The sequence below is a fragment of the Nymphaea colorata genome, chromosome 2 (genome assembly GCF_008831285.2).
Source record: "Nymphaea colorata isolate Beijing-Zhang1983 chromosome 2, ASM883128v2, whole genome shotgun sequence".
Lineage (NCBI taxonomy): Eukaryota > Viridiplantae > Streptophyta > Magnoliopsida > Nymphaeales > Nymphaeaceae > Nymphaea > Nymphaea colorata.
Window position 1 is genome coordinate 7,905,143 of NC_045139.1, and position 20,046 is coordinate 7,925,188.

The window sequence follows — 20,046 nt, forward strand, 5'->3', positions numbered from 1 at the left end:
AAAAAACTGTGAATTTAAGGTCAGAAAGAGGCAGCTCGTTCACTTAACGAGGAGCTTCTTTTTTTTTTTTTTTCTCTCGCTCGATGATGCATATTTTTTAATTTTTATTTTGCTCGTTCTGAAACTTATATTTGAAACACCATTATTCTCTAAAATGAAAATAACTATTATTAAACTTTTAGTGGTTGATAAATGTCACGATTTTATAATTCTGTGTAGTTGACAGCGGAGATAACCATAGTTTTGTGTTTCAAAAAGATGGTCCAATAAAGCACGATATGACTGCGTTTGATTTTAACTTATTGGTGATGTTAGCATTGAAATGAAATGTAGTGGATGTGTTATAACTTATTAGCGGAACACCGTGACAGACGAGATATTCGTTATCAATGGATAGTCATGCATTTATGATGACAACAAATAAATTGGCCGATCTTTCATTATTTATTGATTTAAGTTTAAAATTATGTAACCTAAAGAAATACCATTGATTTTTCGTGTGTCGAGAGAAAATAACGCATGGAAAGTTGTCGTGCATCGAGTTACCATGAAGAAGAAAATATGGTAAATAATACTGTTGTTTAATCATGCCAGACCATTGAAAGCTAGTTCTCTGAGCGAATCATTTTGATTATTCATCTTTCCAATATGGATGGTTAAGAGAAAAGTAACAAAAAAAATGAGATAGAATATCTTAAACATCTTACATTAGTTAACAACTTTTTTGTTTTTAGTTTCTTTTTTCAACTACCCAACTTAGTAAAGACAGCTTGCATTTCTTGAGGCCTGTGTTACTTACTCTCTCTTTCTCTTGACTGTGCCGCTCCGTTTTTCCTCTCTCTTTTATTTTTCTGTGTATTGTATTGTATATCTTGCTTCTATTTTTGCGGTTTGTTCTTTGCAGATTGTTTTTGTAACTAAGGAAACTCTTGTCCCCAAATTTTGTTATACATTTCCATTTTATCGGTTATCTCTCAACTGACTATATGTAGTCAGATTGTTTTTTTTTTTTTGCTTTATATGGTCAAAAACTGTTCCAGGTGTATTATGTTGTTTAAAATCATGTCGCTTAAAACCATGCTCAACAACTGGCCATGACAAATTTATATTTTGTGATGATTTTTAGCAAAAGAAAATAAAAAAAAAAAACATCTGACCATAAAAGTAGCTGGCATATATATATATATATATATATATATATATATATATATATATATATATATATATATATATATATATATATATATATATATATTGAAAGAAGTTTGATGTCCTATTTTTTATCGTTGTTCTCCCATCGTCGGGTGGTAATCATATTCACTTATAAACTGCGTAATGTAAAATAATTTTTTGAAAAGTGAATGACTATTAGTACATTGACTTTGAAAAACTTTACATATGAGTTCATGAGCTATCCGAATAAGTTGATTAGACACTTGTAAATAAGTCACATAGTTTGTAACCCGAGAAAAATAAAATATGTAATCATATAAATTTGAATATTTTGTATCAATGTACGTTGTTTTGTTTGATTGAAACATGACTTATTATGCTTGAGGCTTAAAAGACCTGAAAGCTAGTAAGATACGAGTGAAAGACATGAATCATTGTTATATATTTACGTATGACCATTCAGATTGTGTCAACTGTCAACTAGTAAATAATATTAATTGTGCCACACTTCTCTTATAGAAAATTGGGTGCAAAAGGAGGAAAATAGCTCTAGGTATATATTGGAGTGATTTTTGTTAGAAAGAAAAATATTTATGATTTTGTTTAAGTGTACATTTATTTTTTGCTTAAAAATTTTTAATCGCTTAATTTGAATTTGGGATGACATAATATTTGTCTACTAAAAAAATGAGGTTATCCACATGTTTGATGAAACTTTTCAATAATAATTTATATATCCATCAAGAACAAGGGTCGCAACTTGAACTCATATAGTCTACATTTCGGAAAGTCCACGTTCAACATCGGCCATTATCTCTTCATATCAGACTTCGAGAAAACAAACAACAATTATACAGAACAAAAGCAAAGCTGCTACGAACTTATGTATCAACAATATGAGCTGCGATGGCTTTGATTTCAATCTCCATCAACCAACTAGTGATGCCGTAGTCATTGGGTAAATGGAACACTTTGTGACTGTTTTAAAAATATGTCTTAAAAATTGTGGTAGATTTATGAACAAGTACATAGTTCTGTGTTCCATGAATATGCTCAAATCCTAGTAGATTTGTGAAACAATTACAAATTGTTTTAACAATCAAATTACCCTTAAATGAACTTGTATTTTGACACATTTGTAAGTGTTTGGCATGATCAGTTTAACAATATAGCTATCATTGATTAAAAAAGCTACTTTACATGTGTGTTCTCAAGAATCATCTAGCCATCTTATGCACAATTTTTTTCTTTATACACGCTTCATCGAGGTTGTGTTAGTTTGCTTTTTTTTTTTTTTTATTTCCTTTCTTTTCGTTATCCAAGCCTTGAATGAAATATAAGATGTAATCGACGTTTGTTTGAAAAAATAAATTTGCAATTAGATTCAGACATTGACAAACTTGGAGACAATTTTGTGTAAAACGAAAAATTGATATATCCGTCCATTAGGAATATTAGCTCATGAACTTCGCACAATGACATAAGCAGGAGAGCAAGTTTGATGTGCCACCTTGTGTACACAACGAGCGTATGTCGGGGGCTGGATCATACTACCAATAATGCATATTTACTTCAATACCTTAACATAGCATGCGTCAACTATATCACATTTCTATCATTATCTCATACCCTTCTTATCTCATGCCCATAGCGATCTGAAAAAAGTGGTATGAGATAATAACATGAAACATAAGATAATGAGAGAGAGAGAAAGGAAAATAACATTAACATAAGATAATGAGTATAAGATAATGACATAGATGTGAGATAACAATAGAGATACGAAATAACGACATGAGCGAAACAAGTAAGATAACAATAAAGATATGAAATAACGACATGAGCGGAACAAGTAAACAACAAAGGTTTTTTACCACTTAGAGGAATATATTGGTTATAGCGACTGCACGTATCAACTAACACAATCATTGGGTTTGTGCTTTATCAAATCCCAAAACCTTTGGTGACCATGTGGCAGCATCACATGCGTTTGCACAAATTTTCACGTACCATGGGGCGTACATTACATAACCTGCTTCCCATGGGGGATAATAACAAAGGTTCGTGGTTTTCGTTAGTAAGGCTCAAATTTCACATCAGCAAGATTATTCAAACACACGCTAAAGCCACTAGCAGTTGTACAAAAATTAGTAGTCTACAATGTTAATTCCACCAACTAACATAGTAAGTGAAGCAAATATCGCTTTATAAAATAACCCAACAAAGGAAAAAATAATATAATATAATTTTAGCAACACATTACCATTTTGCAAGGAAGTAGATTATGTGGTAATATTTATGTGCTATGAGTGAACAATAAGAGATAGTCAAGAAGCTTAATTATGAAGGGTTTTTTAATAGATTATTAGATCATACCTTTAATTTATGAAATTTGCCACCCATAGCACAATCTATAAAAGTCAAACATGGTTTTTCTTCCACACATTTTGTTTCTTTTGCCTTTTTTTTTTTTTTCATGTGTGATTGTAAGGCTGTGTCTAACAAATAGTCCCCTATTTTTTGAGATATTGTACAAGTTAAACAATGGTTGAAAAAAAAACTGATGATATTCTTTTAATATTTTGAAGATCGGTGATCTTTGTATTGATGTACGCTTAGTGAGACTCTCTAGTTCTTATTATCAAGTGAACAAGAGGAGTATTTTATTATAACACTCAACCAGAGGGCCAAAGTCCCCCACCCTTCCTTCAATTTTCATTAAAGTATTAAGTCTGCTTTCAATGTCTCAAGATAACACTCATACTATGCTTAAACTTGCAGATCGCTGCCCCTTATTTGCAGCATCAGAAGTTAACTCTTCGAAAATTCGACGTACCAGGCTCCGTCCACTCATTGTGCCAACCCTCTCAACATTACTCTCCATTTCATGTTACTTTTGTTCTTTTCCCTTTGAATTGACAAGTTAAGCTAGACAGTGCAATATTAAATTAACTTGTCAAAGTCACTTCAATGATGTTAACTTTTTGCCTAAATTAGACTCAGCCAATAGAGCTATGCCAAGAATGCACAACTCTTAGCGTTATCTGACTTAAAAGTCTTAAACCTTGTTCCCTATATTAAAAAAATAAAACGATGAGAAATTTAGCGGTGTAGCACAAAGTGGGATTTGAATCAATTAGTGCCACAAAGTGTTGAGTCTATAATCTACACTTTAGTGTAATTAAGTCCGCCAACAAGTACAGTTTAGATAGGCAACTAAATCTAAAGAACAAGGATTTTTACTAAGTAGATACACTTTCATGCTTTTTCTTTCATCTACTGTTCAGCTATAAAATAATTTGCTCGAAATATTTTACAGCATGGTGTTGTGGGAAATATCAAGTTCTTGGGGGCGCCTAGGCCATGACCCCACTCTGGCCAATGAGGAAAAAAAAAATACATTAAAAAAATAAAATTTTTCAATTGCACCATGTGTTTTTTTTATTTGAATTCAGTTGGCCCTACCCAGATTCAGAAGTTGGATTGTTGTTCCGCTCCTGAACAAAATCCTACCTCCACCCCTATTCAAAGTTTGTAAAGAAACGTTCCAGCTACGGTCTGTTGGGTATACTCGTCGAAATATGGGCCAATTATAATCTTATTTTGTAGTTAGAGCTACCATGATTGCTATTTTGAAAATTTATTGTGTTTTAGTATGTTGGTGCTTTATGAATGCATTATGATTATATTTGATTGGACGTTTCTTGTACATATGGTTAAATCTAAAACAGTTTGAGTACAAAATTGTCTTAAACTTGAGAATGAATGATCCTGAAGACAACGTGCCACACCAACAGCAGGAGGCTGCATTTAAAGATAAATGTTTAGGTCATAAACTTAACTCACTAAATTTACTTTATCAAACTCTGTGGTCCCTAACTGATTATGTGAATATGGAGACCAATGAAATATTATATTTTCCGACAAAAAATGGCTCAAAACATGTGAAAGAAATCTGAAACTTTCATGCAAATGCAAATTTGGTAACAATATTAGATATGAATCGATAAGAGTTCATGATCAATATCGAAATTAAACAAGTTCATATTGGTCTCCATATTTCGACAGAGTTTGTTAAAGTATAATATTTAATTCTAATTTGAATGTGACTTCTAAACAAATGGTGAACAAGCAAGATAATGAATTTGAAGAGCATAAGCTGAACCATCATCAATACTGCAGCTACGAGATACGTAAAAATGGAGAAACGAAAAAATACATTCAATATGGCCATAAAAGCAAAGCCATGTAAAGTTGTTCCAAGGAATTAAGACAGACATTAAGAAACCAATGAGATCTCTTTCATTGTGGTGTTTCAAAAATAATCTTAGAGGGCGACTTGTGTGTTATAGACAGACATGAAGGAGCCTCGCTTTCGTGAGCCCCTCCAGGCCGTGTGGGGAGGCTCAAAGTGAAGCAATATTAATATTCTCATTCTCGTTTTTTACATTATTCTTTCTCACAAAATGCAAAGTAGACAGGTAGTGTCATCACTCTGCATGGAAGGAATTTCAATTTAGTCTACTCTTTAGGTGAGTGGGAGAGACTCCCCTGCCTCGCAGAGTGTAGAATTTATACCCAAGCGATTGTTCTGATAACATACATGACATGCTTTTGGTGCCTCGAGATGCTAACACCACTATACAGTCTATACTTCAACTTGCGCATCAACCTTTAATTTATATTATGTTAACGTACATGACATGCTTTTGGTGCTTCGAGATGCTGACCCCACTACGCTTCTACTTGAACATCATCCTCCAATTTATTTAACCATTCTTAAAATCAAAATCCATAATACTTGCCGCTGTAATATTTTATCCATCTTGCAAGATCACGTTAAGCAATGAAAAGAAAAAACATGATTTGCTTAGAAAGTCCTTTTACCACGAATTATAATTAACAAATTTAAAGTATTATCGTTAAAAACATGAAAAGGTTTACAATAGAAATTAACATATGAGACATGGGCGAATGGATGGTTCGACTAAGAATGTGTTAGTTATTATTTTTTCTTTTTTTGTCATAATTTGTTTGTTCAAATGTACTCCACATGGTCGTTCGAGTGTTATCGTTATGTGCTCCTTCTATGTATATAAGATTTTTGAAATCCCATGTTATCGGATATATATATATATATATATATATATATATATATATATATATATATATATATATATATATATATATATATATATAAAATTTGAAATCAAGTGGTTGCTGATGTTATTGGATGGCTAAATATTTGAAATTCTTTGCTAATGACACCACAAAACTACTGCTAAAAACATAAAAAACCCTTGCTATATTATAAACCATTATTTGATTATAGGTTTTTAGCAATAAATTTTAAGTATTTAACCATCCAGTAACATTTGGCAGTCAGTTGAATATATATATATATATATCTTATCAACCTATTTACCGCAAGTTTAAGCTATTATAATTTGCAATGTACCTTTATAAGTTTTGGTGATAACTTATGCTTGACGATAAAAGTACACACTAAGTGGGGTTTGCATCTTACCCGACAGAGCAATGTGAATGGGTCAGACGTGGCGTAGATCCGAATGGATCACACTATTCTGATATCGTCCGCTCCAGCCGACTCAGTTCAGATCCAAAACTCGTGTTGCCCTTCGGACCCGGGTTCACATCGGACATACCCGGAATCCATATCAGACTAGAAATGAGATCCCAAATCTAATTCTACCAAACCCAAGTCATTATTAGATCCGAGTTCGGGTCCACAATGGATCGGACCAATAATGACACCAAATCGGAACCGTTGACATCTCTGATTGCCTTGAGAATCTCTCGACTAATAAATAATTAATTAACAATGAATGCTCATCAGTAAATCAGACAAAAGCGATCTCGTTGCTCATGCACTTTTATGATGGGGCCACGTGATCCCTGCTGTTGGATCTTCAGATCGGACGGCTTGGATTTCGCGATCCATGTGCGGGCGGCAGCCCCTGCGGTGGCACATGCTCGATCATGGATCCATGCGGCCGTCCTGCTCGTCTAATCAAATCTTAAACGGGACAAAACAGAAGAGAATTTTATAGCTAATAAAATATAAAATCAATCCAAGAAAACAAGATTTTTCATCGGATGGGTCTCGATTCAGGTTTAGAATCTTTTTACGTGTTTGAATTCAAATACTATCTATATATAAGGATTCACAGTCTGAGATGAACCGAGTTTGGAAAATCTTCCTTCATTAAATACTGCTTACTTGTATGATATTTCAAGTCAAATTCAACTGAGTCGCAAGTTGTTGGTGTTCATTATCAACCTCACTTTTTTGGTATTTTGTTGTCTGAGTAATTGTTGTAATATCTGGTGGTCTAAACTCAGGTTTGATTTAGAAAGAAGTTCGTATGGTATTGGAAAGTTCCGAAGAAAATTTCAGATATGAACAGAAATTAAATACGAAGTTTTGGATTTGATTAAGAAATTAATGGAAAGGAAGGAGTGAAGAAGAAGAAAGGGCATTGACCATGTGGAGTGCGCAAGTACTGTAGAGTGAGGAGGGACTCAGAGGGAGGGAACATGATTACAGAGTGTCTATTACTGTTGCATGCTGAGCTTGTCATTCAATGAGATCTGGCTCTCTGCCTCGCTCTCCCCTTTCACCCATCCCCATCAACTCCCTCTCTCTCTTCTTCATCTTCCTGCTTCTTTTCTCTCTCTGGCTATGGCCCTCGATCTTCCCTCCTGTTTTTTTCCATAAATTTTTGGATTCGATTTTCTTTGGCGGAGAAACACGGTGGGTAATCGCAATAACTCTTTTCCTCTCTACCCTGTTCATCTTTTCGAAATCTGCGCCATTTTTCCTCCTGCCCTCGATCTTATGCCAGCGAGCCGAACGCTGCCGCTGCACTCCCCTTCTCTTCCTCCTGTTCTTCTCTGTCTCCGGAGGGGAAATGGCGGTGCCTCCCCATCGCCAATCCGATCGACCGGGGCCTTCTCCTGTTGTGTTTGTTCCTGTGCGGGTGCTTGCCTGATCCCTTCTGGAAACTGAGTTTGATTGCGGGTGCTTTGAGCTTTCGTGCTTCTGTGCTTCCTTGTGTGTATCTTGGCATCTTTTTGCTGAGGGGAATGAACCCTCTGTGCTGCATTGCTCCCGTTTCGCTCGACCGCGAGCGGAGTGACTCTGCCGCTGTCGTCTCTACCAGAGGATCTGCTCCTCCGTTGCTGGAAGATCCCAGCTTCAGGTGCGGCCGGAGTTCGAATTCGAGCGTCAACGGTAGTAGCAAGCACGGTGGTGGCAGTTGCCATACTGTCAACAATGGTGGCTGCTCGGAGAATGGACAGGATTCGTACAGACCAAAAGAGACCGCGGTGTCTGTGGCATCAACGACTGCGGTGGGACTGTCGGACGGGGCCGGAGTGGATGGACGGAATGTGGCAGGAATACTGTATAAATGGGTGAACTATGGGAAGGGATGGAGAGCCCGCTGGTTCGTTCTCGAAGATGGCGTTCTTTCGTATTACAAGATCCATGGGCCGGATAAGATCTCCGTTAGCGCGGAGACGGAGAAGGGAGTTCGCGTGATAGGCGAGGAGTCCGTTAGGCATATGAGGAAGCAGAGTTGGGGTAATGGTGTGTTGATGAAAAAGAGGAAGCCCTTTGGGGAGGTTCACTTGAAGGTTAGTTCATGGGCATTTTATTTTAGTTTCTTCTTCTTCTTTGTCTTCTTTTTCGATTGATATTTGATAGTCATCTACTGCATCGATGGATTCGTTTGCCGTCAGTGATGGCATCGTGGAAGCAGGGAAGCGTGAATATAGGTCTTTCAAACTTCGAAATTTTAGGGGAAATAAGCTTCCGAAGAATGAATAGCCCGCTTTTGTGTTAAGCAACCGAATTTTTTGTTGCTGTGACGACTAAGGAGTAGTCTTTTCAAGTGAGAGGACCTATACATGCGAAATATTTAATGGTTAGAAATTATATTTTTCAAGGTGCGGGAAAGGAAAGGCTTTTGCCTGAAACCACCGGGCACGTGTCCAGAGAAAATTTCTAGTGAGCTGTTGATTCAGGCATATTTCAGATTATATAACTCATTTGTGAAAAAATCTCTTTTAGCAGACTAGTTCCAAAAGACAATGATCATTTTATATAGAAATATTCCAATCGACGTATGCGCGTCCCTGAATGTAAATATTTCATACTTGTGATGCATCGGTTAGAAACAAATCTTCGTTCTTCAATTCCTTACTCTTCTTTCTGGTCAACTGAGATTCTTGTAGGAAAAAAATATGCAGTTTGAAAAGAATAACAACTCTCTCTCTCTCTCTCTCTCTCTTTTCATGGTAATCTCAATGCGTTGGGGGTCAAGATATATTATTGTCTGTAAAGAGCTCGGTTATGTGAGATGACTAGCCTCACTTTATGATAGTCTTCAGTCTTTCGCTACAAATTACCTACTTGCTCTGATCCTTTATCATTGAGGAAAGTCATGATCGCTAATATTTCAATATTCTTCAAGATACTTTCGTTTCTCATACTTTTCCATTTCAGGTTCATTAGGCGTCCTTAATGGTCTTGAGAAATGAAAAGAAGAAGAAGCAATTTTTGCAAACGAGCTTCATAGGCTTTGAATACCTTATTATGGTAGGCGAAATGGCATTGGATCTGAGCTATAGGGTCCTTTGACCTTTTGAAGTGAACTGTATGACCAAGATTGGATGTTTCTTGGATCTGGAGCTGAGATGTTTCAGGTGTTGGTTGTTACGAATCTACAGTTATGAAAAGATCTCCTACCATAACTGTATTTTGAACGACCTCAGTTCCATATCCCCAAAGTTAATAAGAAAATGAAGACAAGTTTATCTTGTTGCACCAGAGTGCCAGTATTCTCACCCTGTATAGGACGAATTGAAGATTGTCATGCGTACATAATCCTCTCTCTCTCACCCACATACACATTACAGTGAAATTGATTCCTGTAAACGAAAGCCAATGTCTTATATCCTAAAATACTATTCTAGTTGGGTGGCAGGAATTAGTAACCAGTGTTAGAATTAAAGCAGAAAATAATATGGAAGTAAGGAGAGGGTGGTGATCTAAGTAGCCATAAAATGCTATTTAGTAGTTAGGTTCCTGGCTTTTGGAAGGACTAGCTGGTCCATGCAACACGACCAGTCAGCAGGCTTGAAGTCCCACTTAATTTGATGTTTTAAACTGTCAAAAGGGCAAAAAGTGAAAAACAAAATATTTGTAGCACTTGTTTATGGAATCTGTACCTTTTTCTTAAGTCTTATGTGTGAGGCTTTTGCCTGGGGCATGCTTTTGACTGCAATAATAGAATTTGTATTTTTTAAATGTTAATTTAATGTTGGTAGAATATTGCTGTTAATCTTGGAAACATGTTTGTGTAATTTTAGCATTATTCTTTGGTGGTCTTATTACTAAGCTACCAATCTATTCTTTTGGTTTTAGGTTTCTTCAATTCGGGGCAGCAGGTCAGATGACAAAAGATTCTACATTTTTTCGGGCACAAAGACACTTCACTTGAGATGTGAATCTCATGAAGATCGAGCCTATTGGATTGAGGCACTCTTGTCTGCTAAGGATCTTTTCCCTAGAGTTGTTACAAACGGTGATTCATCTGCAGATGAAATTACTGTATCAACTGACAAACTACGGTGCCGTTTGCTTCAGGAAGGTCTAAGTGAGACATCAATTAGGGATTGTGAGTCTATTCTGTTGTCTGAGCTTTCTGATTTACGAGATAAATTGAAGTCTCTTCAGCAGAAACACTACATCCTACTTGACACACTGAGACAGCTAGAGGTTATTTCAGTGCTTCCTTGATATTTGAGCAATTTCATTTAATTCTGCTGGCCTAGTCATCTCAGGAAATGTGATTGTGGGCATTTACTGATAGGCTGGTCACTCATCGATTTTTCAATTAAAATTTTAGAGGCTTCTCTTTCCATTCTAAGCCCAAGAAATGGAACACTTGGTTGGAGTAGCCAAACAAACTATTGTCTGAATGATTTATTCATATAGATTCGCATATATGGTTTGGCAGTTATCTGCCACAATTTGACCAATAGTTTACTTCACGTCTTCACCTGTTTATTCATTGAAGATGCTCTTAAAAATCATTCCAGTATTTGTTGCCAACTTAAATTGGAATTATGGCAGATCTAGTCTTCTTAAAGAAGTTTTTTCCTCTCTTTTTTTCAGACAGAGAAAGTGGAGCTGGAGACTACCGTAGTTGATGAAAGTAAGGAGAGAGATATGGGAATTGTAAATGGGAGATTAAGTGGTATGTTTGAGGACCTGATCCTGTTAGTATCCATGGTTTTTGTGACTTTTGTGCGGTCTTTCTTTGTTGTTATTAGTTTTACCTATTTATTACCCTCATTTGTATTTTCTGATCATATCTTTGGTGTCTTTAATACGTAAAACCGTAAAAGGCGTCTATGCTTTCCGATCATTAAGTAGCTTTAGTTTTGTTGCTTAATTTTGATGCCAACTGTCTTTATTAGTCTAGCCCTCACTACCTAGTATCGATTTCAATTATGGATTTTGTGTTCCATTCTCTTTTTCTTTGTTCAGATTTTTATTCAATTCTGTCTGAGGGAACTGGTACAGATTCTGAAGCAGATAATGAAAGCCGAGATGGTCCAGATGGAGAAACTGATGAAGATGATGGAGCATTTTTTGATACAAAAGAATTTTGGGCATCCGAATCTTTAAGATGTTCTTCAACTCGTGGTGGAGAGTACAAAAACCTAGTAGATGGTTGGTACACAGGCTTTTCAAGTGATGCTGATGCAAGAGTAAGGACTATTAACTTCCCTTATGTTAGGAGAAGGAGCAAGTTGCCTGAGCCGAAAGAAAAAGAAAAGCCTGTTGGCCTGTGGTCAATTATCAAAGAGAACATAGGGAAAGATCTTTCTGGAGTTTGTCTTCCTGTCTATTTTAATGAACCGCTGTCTTCCTTACAGAAGTGTTTTGAGGATTTGGAGTACTCTTACTTGGTTGATCAGGCCTCAGAGTGGGGTAAACAGGTTTGCTACTTCCCTTTGAATCTCTGATATATATGATGAAAATTGTGTTTCTGGCCATAAGTGACCTGGATATTTCTTAAACAGGTTTTTTGCTACTACCAGATAATACCTGCCTTAAGATGTGGAGGTTAAAATTCAAAGAGAAACTGAAAGGGGATAAAACACTCAAATTGTTAAGATGTAACTTTACAGGAATACAAAAGGCAACAATTTTGTTAACCAAATTTACTTCTTGTTGGGTGCTATATGCATGAGATTGTATTGATATTGATGGAAAACTCAATTCCAGTTTAGCATTATCTCAAAAATCTCTGTACTACTCAATTTGTTGGTCAGATTTGGTACTTTGTGAATTCAAATGTCATTTTTAAGAAGTAAGTGAAAATCTATTGCCATATAAGGCGAGGCAGAGAAGCAGGAATGAATAATGAGTTTGAAGGATTTAAGTAATAGCAGGCACATGTGGGCCATATATGTTGCTTATAGTTATAGATGACTTAAAATTCATTTCCTATTACATTTATTATTTGTATACTATTTTATATTAGTGCAGATGGGTGATGGTGTGATTGTGTGCATACGTGAATGTGAATATAACAGAAATATAAGCATTTGGATTGGAGCATAAAATACAATAACCATAGATTAACAGCTCCACTCAAGAAGCACCCTGTGTGCAGTCAGACCTGATGTGCACTTGGCTTGGGTGTGACTGCCTATTTGAAGCATCCGTCTGACATAGTTTATGTAAGGTTGAATGAGCAAAGATTTGAATAATGTAGAATGAAAAGTGATTCTTCTCTGTATTCCGTCCCTCTTTGTCTACAGTCTATACACAAACGGGTCTGCATAAAAGCATACTCACAAACAAAAATGTAACGTTATATTATATTACATTATACACACACACAGACACACATCATCTAGTTTTTTTTTTCATTTTCTAAAATCTAGCCACTTATCTAATCCCATTTTATGAACCAATAAATGTAACCACTGTCAAGCTTAAAATCCTTATACAATTTGAATTCCACAGTGTATTTTTCTAAACAATTGGAACTAATTCTCTCTTTTCAGCACCAGCCACACTAAAAAAGGATACCATACCTCGACTTGTGTTTTAAACCATTCTTACAAACATCAGTGATATCTCCAAATATCATGATAAGAATGTGTTGAAATTTGAACATTTCACCAAACTGAAAACATTATTACAAGTATCACATTATTTTTCTGAGATCTTTTAGAAAGTAAGTTTGATATATTTTAAAAATTTGAGGATTTCTTTTAGCATTTTAATACGTAACTTGAACTTCTGACAATGATTTCATAAGGAAATTGGTGAAAGAACTCATAATTTGATAACCTACTTTAATGTTTTTATGTACTTTTTGCTGTTTTTGAATTTCCAAAATTTTTATCAGAAAAACAATTTTTCTGACAAATATCTTCTGAAAAGTTTCATTGATAAAAAATCGTGACAATGTTTTAACGTAAGAAATCTAACTAGAGAAAGTAGAGACATAGATATGGCTGCAGCAATGAAAAGCATATACTGCAGTCATTGCGAAGACATATTGACATTGAAAAGTCAGTGACATAAATTTAGTACTTTGGCCCTGGTAAAGCTTTGTTGTCTGTCAACTTTATAGTGATTCAGCTTGTTGGGTATGCCTTTCAGCTCTGCAATGGCCTAGTTCTTGGGTGAAAGTAATGCATGTGACCGCCCAAAATCATCGTCTAGATCTTTTATGATGTTGACAAAGAGAGCTTCTCAGTTTGGAGGTTGTGGAGCAAACTGTGGCACAATGGTAAAATATTTACAAAGTATATAATTGGAAAGTGCTGTTTTCTTGTGTTATATATTCTAAAACTCTTTCCAGAACACTAAGATTATCATTAACCTAGATGATTCCAGGTCTTGATGCCACCTAATTTCTTAATGAAGCTGAGATAAGGAAGCAGAAAACTGAGCCTGTAATTGAAACTCAATGTAATTTAATGTGGACATCTTATGCTATTTTTTTTCTCTGTTTTTAGACCTGTTTCAAAAGTTTTTCTGCATTTAAGTTGTGTGTTTGAGTCTTGAGATGGTTGTCTTGTTATTCTCTAGTACACTTGCTTGTTTCAAACTGATGCTACTTGGGTGTGGCAGCTTGGCCCAACAAGATTCAAAGGATTACTGAACCCGAGTTGTTGTAACTTACTTGTGGCAAAATAAGGTCAGCAGTCCTGTATGATTTGGGTGCGGTCCCTGCAGTTGACTATTTGTATATGTATACCGGCGTGCAGTAGACTTGGATTTGACAGCAGCCAAACTGCTTGTGCAGGAACTGACTTAAAGTTTGCACTCCGTTCACATGTGTGAAGTCAAACGTTGTCCTTTTTTAGTATATTTAAAACAGCAGGTTTAGGTCATGTCAAAGCCTCTCTCTAATCTCTCTCTCTCTCTCTCTTTCCATTCAGTCTCCAAAGGCATGTGTGGCTTCGTGGCCATCTAGCTCCTCAGTATATTTAAGCTGTTTTTCTCATATCCCATTGTATGGATTGTTCGTGTTCAAAAATGTATGATTCAGCAAAAAAATTCTGCTCATTCATTTGGCAGATTGCATTTTATAATGGTTCAAAATCATCAGTCTTAGCTTTGTTGGCTCACCCAATGTCAAAATCTGATATAGATATTAAAATTTATATTTTTTTCTAATATTTGACCCATGAAGTCCTATGTATGTATCAGTTTGAAGTGATCGAAAAAAAAAAACACCAAGCGGCACAATTAGTAAATGGCATTACACACACATACAGAAATACACCTAGGTTTATTAGAATGCCATACCTAACCTACACCCACATTTATGTGGCATAGCATAGGAGCTATGTCACACACACACTCTTGGAAGGGCACTGTACTCGTGAAAACACAGCTGCGTATGGGTGTGAGTGCATGACATGGCAGGCTCATATTTCATATTTTTGGGTATATTTTACTTTTTTTTTTATTTAACAATGAACGTATGTCTTTGTTTGCTTAAAATTTTATTGCTAATACACGCGAACACACATATGCATTTGGCTATGTTCCTGGACCCAAGTTATTTTCAAAATGATTTGTGCTGGTGCCACCCCGTACTTGCACCCATGTGACATAGCATAGGGGTATGCATGAAAAACAACACTAGGACTTGCTGTCACTTAATTTGCCTGTGGTTGTGAGAGCATAGAAGCTCTAGATGATCTTTTCCCGTTGGAGAATGCATATAAGATATCCATCCAACATTTCCTTGTATTAGATTGTGTTGTCCTTTTTTCTGTTGAGAAATCCTGAAGAAGAATGTGCTGTCCATGACAGTGACACTGAAATATGTAATTAAATTGTCCAGTTGCATGCTAGGAAACATTTTGGTTTACCAATTACCTGTGATGTTCTATTTTTTATTTTTTCTCTACGAGAACTGTTCATATGATTTTCTATTATTAAATGCTAATGCGACTTTTCGGATTGAAATAGATTATGGTTCAAACAGAAGGCACATCCACGTTATTATTATTCTCTAAGTCTATGGCTCCATGCCTGTCTTTGTAGTGGGACATATAAGCTGCTTATCTGACTAATGTTCTACCTTTATTTCTGTGATAATCTGAAAGCATTTCATGATGTTGTGGTGAAGACAATGTTTTGTGCTGGACTTACTTGAAGGATAGATGTTCATACCTACCATAATGTGTTTTTAAGAACATCTCTAATATATGTTTGTTCTTTTAATGGAGAACACCTGGTCTGGTTATTGATGATGGGTTTGATGGATGGTCATTTGGTGTGGAATGCAATGCAGGGGAACAGCCTGATGCGGATTCTAAGCATCGCGGCTTTTGCTGTATCTGGTTATGCATCTACAGAAGGCCGGCAATGTAAACCTTTCAATCCTCTGCTCGGGGAGACTTACGAGGCTGATTACCCTGATAAAGGCCTTCACTTCATTTCTGAAAAGGTTTTCACAATCATCTAATTTCCAAGTTTTCTTAGCATCTCATACTAGGAATTCTCTAATTATCGTCATTTATGTCATTATGTGCTTTGGATGCAGGTGAGCCACCACCCAATGATTGTTGCATGCCATTGTGAGGGCAGAGAATGGAAGTTTTGGGCTGATTCAAACCTGAAGGGCAAATTTTGGGGTCGATCCATTCAACTTGATCCGATAGGGGTGCTTACACTCCAGTTTGATGATGGGGAAACTTTTCAATGGAGCAAGGTGACCACCTCCATTTATAACATTATAATTGGCAAGATCTACTGTGACCATTATGGTACTATGCGCATTAAAGGCAGTGGCAATTATTCTTGCAAGCTTAAATTCAAGGAACAGTCAATCATTGACCGGAATCCCCATCAGGTACATGGACCCCAAAGTTGAAACTATATGAGAAATTCACTAAATGAATTGTGTTAACTGATTTCAAATTGTCAACAAACACATGGACTTGCCGTTACATGCAGGTACAAGGATTTGTGCAAGATAATAGAACTGGACAGAAGGTTGCTATGTTAGTGGGAAAGTGGGATGAGGCCATGTATTATGTACTGGGTGATCCTAGTACAAAGCCCAAAGGTTATGATCCCATGTCAGAAGCGGTGCTGCTATGGGAAAGGGACAAGTCTATTCCTCAGACTAGATATAACCTCACGCCTTTTGCTATCTCTTTAAATGAGTTGACACCTGGTTTGTCGGAGAAGCTTCCTCCAACTGACTCAAGGCTTAGACCCGATCAACGTCACTTGGAGAATGGCGAATATGAGATGGCTAATGCAGAAAAGCTTAGGCTTGAACAGTTGCAGAGGCAGGTATAAACTAAAATATAATGTGTCAAAGCTAGTTGGTCTATATACGCACTGGAGTATATCTTTTCTGGCATCTGACATAAACCCTTTCTTATATCCTGAGTTAGAAATAAATACACTTATGCACACACGTGTGCATAGTTGTACATGTCACCTAATTGGAGTTGTTTTCATTTGTTTTTCTCATAAAAAGTAACTCTACAGGTGTGATCCAGATCAACTGTTAAGTTCCAGGAATGAATGTGTCGACATTTTTTGTGATGACCCAAAAACAATGGTTAAAAATGTGTCAAAATTTCTAGGCTTGGAAAGCATATTTTTTCTGGTCAAGAAACTTAGGATAAAGAGATCAGTTATATGTTTTTGAACAATTGAACAAATTTACACCATTGGATTTGGTCGAAACAACCTGAGATTGTAAAATTTAAACTAGATTTATGTACATATGATTATAGCATATACGTACATACATGCAGTAAAACGAAGGAGAGAGAGAAGGGGCTCGGGGGAACAAGAACTGTAAGGCCCGCACATTCTTAAAATTTTTAAGTTTTTACGTGTTTATTGTGGTCTTAATAATTTTCAGAATTATTTTATAATGTTAAGTATACTAATCGTATCTGAAAGGGAAACAATGCATGTTCTCTCCGTTAAGATTAAATTCATTTGATAAGTTGGTCTAAAGCTCCTGCCCTTTTGAACACAGGCACGAAAGTTGCAGGAAGGTGGGTGGCAACCTAGATGGTTCAAGAAAGACAAGGAAGATGGCTGTTATCGATATGTTGGTGGCTACTGGGAAGCAAGGGCGAAAAGGCAATGGGATGGGATTCCAGATATATTTGGCCAGGCAGCACCATCAGCAGAGTGCCCTACACCTGTTGAGCAAGGTACTTAGATTTTCCTTGTTCTCTGTAACCCCCTTGTAATTATCTTTAACTTCATTGGAAATCCTTGTCCCACGTGAGAAATATAGATCAATAAAAAATGAAGCTCTTGACATGTTTGGGAGTTCAGCCATAATGGATCTCAAACTGAATCTGTAAATCACGTGAGCGCTGGATAATATGTAGCATTTGAGGAACGGGAGGTAGAACTTAGAACAACTGATGTTAATGGTTATTCTTCCTTTCTCCATAAAAATCAAGATTCTTCCGAATGAGTTGTAACATTCAAGTCAAAAGCCTGATAGTTGCAGTGCCACTTTTAGAATTCCATCCTACATGTATCATAATGGTAACCAGACCCTCATATACCGGACTTTGATGAGGATTTATGGGCCATCAATTCAAAGGAGATCAGACTTCCATGATCTTCATTCACTTATTCATTCATTCAAAGCCCATAGAGCTTCACCTTTCATGATCTTGTCTTTCCACTACTCGCTGGTAAACAAATTTTGTGTCATGTGAAGAACATATTTCTTTTATGAATTAGTTCATTCGTCCCATCTATTGGAACCCCCAACCAGTGGCGAGCACTAGGTATATGGATGAAACTGCAATTTGTCCTTTTTAGTTGTACGCAGAAAGAACTTACCATCTGACATTGATGAATTTGGAATTGCGAATCCACGTGTAGCATGCAAATATACTTACTTGCTTTTGCATGACTTTGTTCTAACTGAAAAATTTTATGACTCACCATCGATGTGCATGCGATGAAGGCAATAAATGAATTCAAGGAAGTGTGTGCGTATGGTGGAAACCATGGCGTTTAACAGCTCATAACAATGTTTCAAGGACCTTAAATGGCAAAAGAAGAAGAAGAAGAAGAAGAAGAAGAAGAAGACTAGACATTTTTGCAGGTGGCAGAAGCTAGGCTAACCCATTCATGGACTTTAAGGGCGTTCTAACCGTGCTTATTCCTTTTTGAGGTTCTTGAAACTAACTGAAGTTATCTGCTTGGCGAAGGTCGGTCGATTGCCAACTTGGCCCGCACATTGTTCATAGTAGAAAAAGCTAACTTGCAGTATGACGATCGATTTCCTTTTAATCAAAATGTTTCTATGCATAATGAAAAGGCATTGTAAGTTCATCATCCCTTGTATATGCGAAAAACCAGTCTCCTTTCTCTCTTTTGGTAAATCTGTTCTCCTTCTGAAGATTCTAGCGCTCATAATATTCCAAAACTTTGAAAGAGAAGCCGATAAAATCTCTTGAACTAGGGAGGCAAATCATGATCCAACACACGTTCGCCCAAAATCTAGGTTTTGTTTCTCTTAACTCATTCTGCCAAGCCATATTTTAAGAACGAGAAATGCTTCTACATGTTCGTGTGCATTTGCGAAGTGTCCAAGGATTATTTAAAACAAAGGATGCCTAGGAGCTACTTTTTGTGGTGCAAATGATTCAGAATTAAGGATATGACTTGCTCATTTGCAAATCCGAATCAAGGGGTTTTCCGGATGTTTTAGAGGTGCCAAACTATACTTTAGTGAGCCTTGCACTAAGAAGGAAAACATGGTTTGAAGATTCAGTTGCATTCTCACTTCTACCTAGAAAATATCTTCTTAGGGATGTCAACGGATCGGGTTTGAATCAGATGTATCCTTATTAATTTCGTTTTTTCAGATATTCACATGTTAAGATGCAAATTCAGATTTGAATCTTTACAAAGAAAGGTTTAAATCTGATTTTACAATCTGAATTCAATCTGAATCCTGTTTTTACATTTATATCCGAATCTGGATCCAATTTTTGAATTGAATTTAGCTGATTGTCAACCGCATTGAGTATGGGATATTTATCTAAAACTAAATCTGTTATGAATCCAATTAGATATTTATGTCTATTTGAATCCGATAAAAAATCATTTCTTCAATCCGAATCCATCGGATATTCACATATATCCGAATTCGAATCTGAGTCCAATTGGATGTCATTTTAAATCTGATCTAATTTCTTAATCAGGTGTGAAATCCTTTTGGATATCTAATTTTTTTTCGGAACAGTTTGGTCGAGTATCCAATCCAAATTGGGTAAATTAACATGTCTACCTCT

At 36.3% G+C, this 20,046-nt stretch overlaps 1 protein-coding gene across 2 annotated transcripts; it reads left to right on the plus strand.

The window, feature by feature from the left end:
• Positions 1-7,678: 7,678 nt before the first annotated feature.
• Positions 7,679-19,084, plus strand: LOC116247926 (oxysterol-binding protein-related protein 1D). Of its 2 annotated transcripts, none has more exons than XM_031620383.2 (9): positions 7,679-8,832; positions 10,625-10,978; positions 11,378-11,459; positions 11,753-12,207; positions 16,041-16,196; positions 16,293-16,601; positions 16,706-17,050; positions 17,754-17,934; positions 18,711-19,084. In XM_031620383.2, exons 1-9 carry the CDS (start codon positions 8,281-8,283, stop codon positions 18,719-18,721), a joined length of 2,445 nt encoding a protein of 814 aa, XP_031476243.1. In that variant the 5' UTR covers positions 7,679-8,280; the 3' UTR covers positions 18,722-19,084. The 2 variants fall into 2 exon arrangements, with proteins under 2 accessions (XP_031476243.1, XP_031476244.1); XM_031620384.2 differs by having other exon boundaries at positions 11,789-12,207.
• Positions 19,085-20,046: the final 962 nt, after the last annotated feature.

Bases quoted from the DNA above. Each gene is read 5' to 3' on its own strand.
- LOC116247926 (XM_031620383.2), top strand. From the start codon at position 8,281: ATGAACCCTCTGTGCTGCATTGCTCCCGTTTCGCTCGACCGCGAGCGG. The intron at 10,979-11,377 runs GTTATTTCAGTG...TCTTTTTTTCAG, and splicing joins ACACACTGAGACAGCTAGAG to ACAGAGAAAGTGGAGCTGGA. The intron at 12,208-16,040 runs GTTTGCTACTTC...AATGCAATGCAG, and splicing joins CCTCAGAGTGGGGTAAACAG to GGGAACAGCCTGATGCGGAT.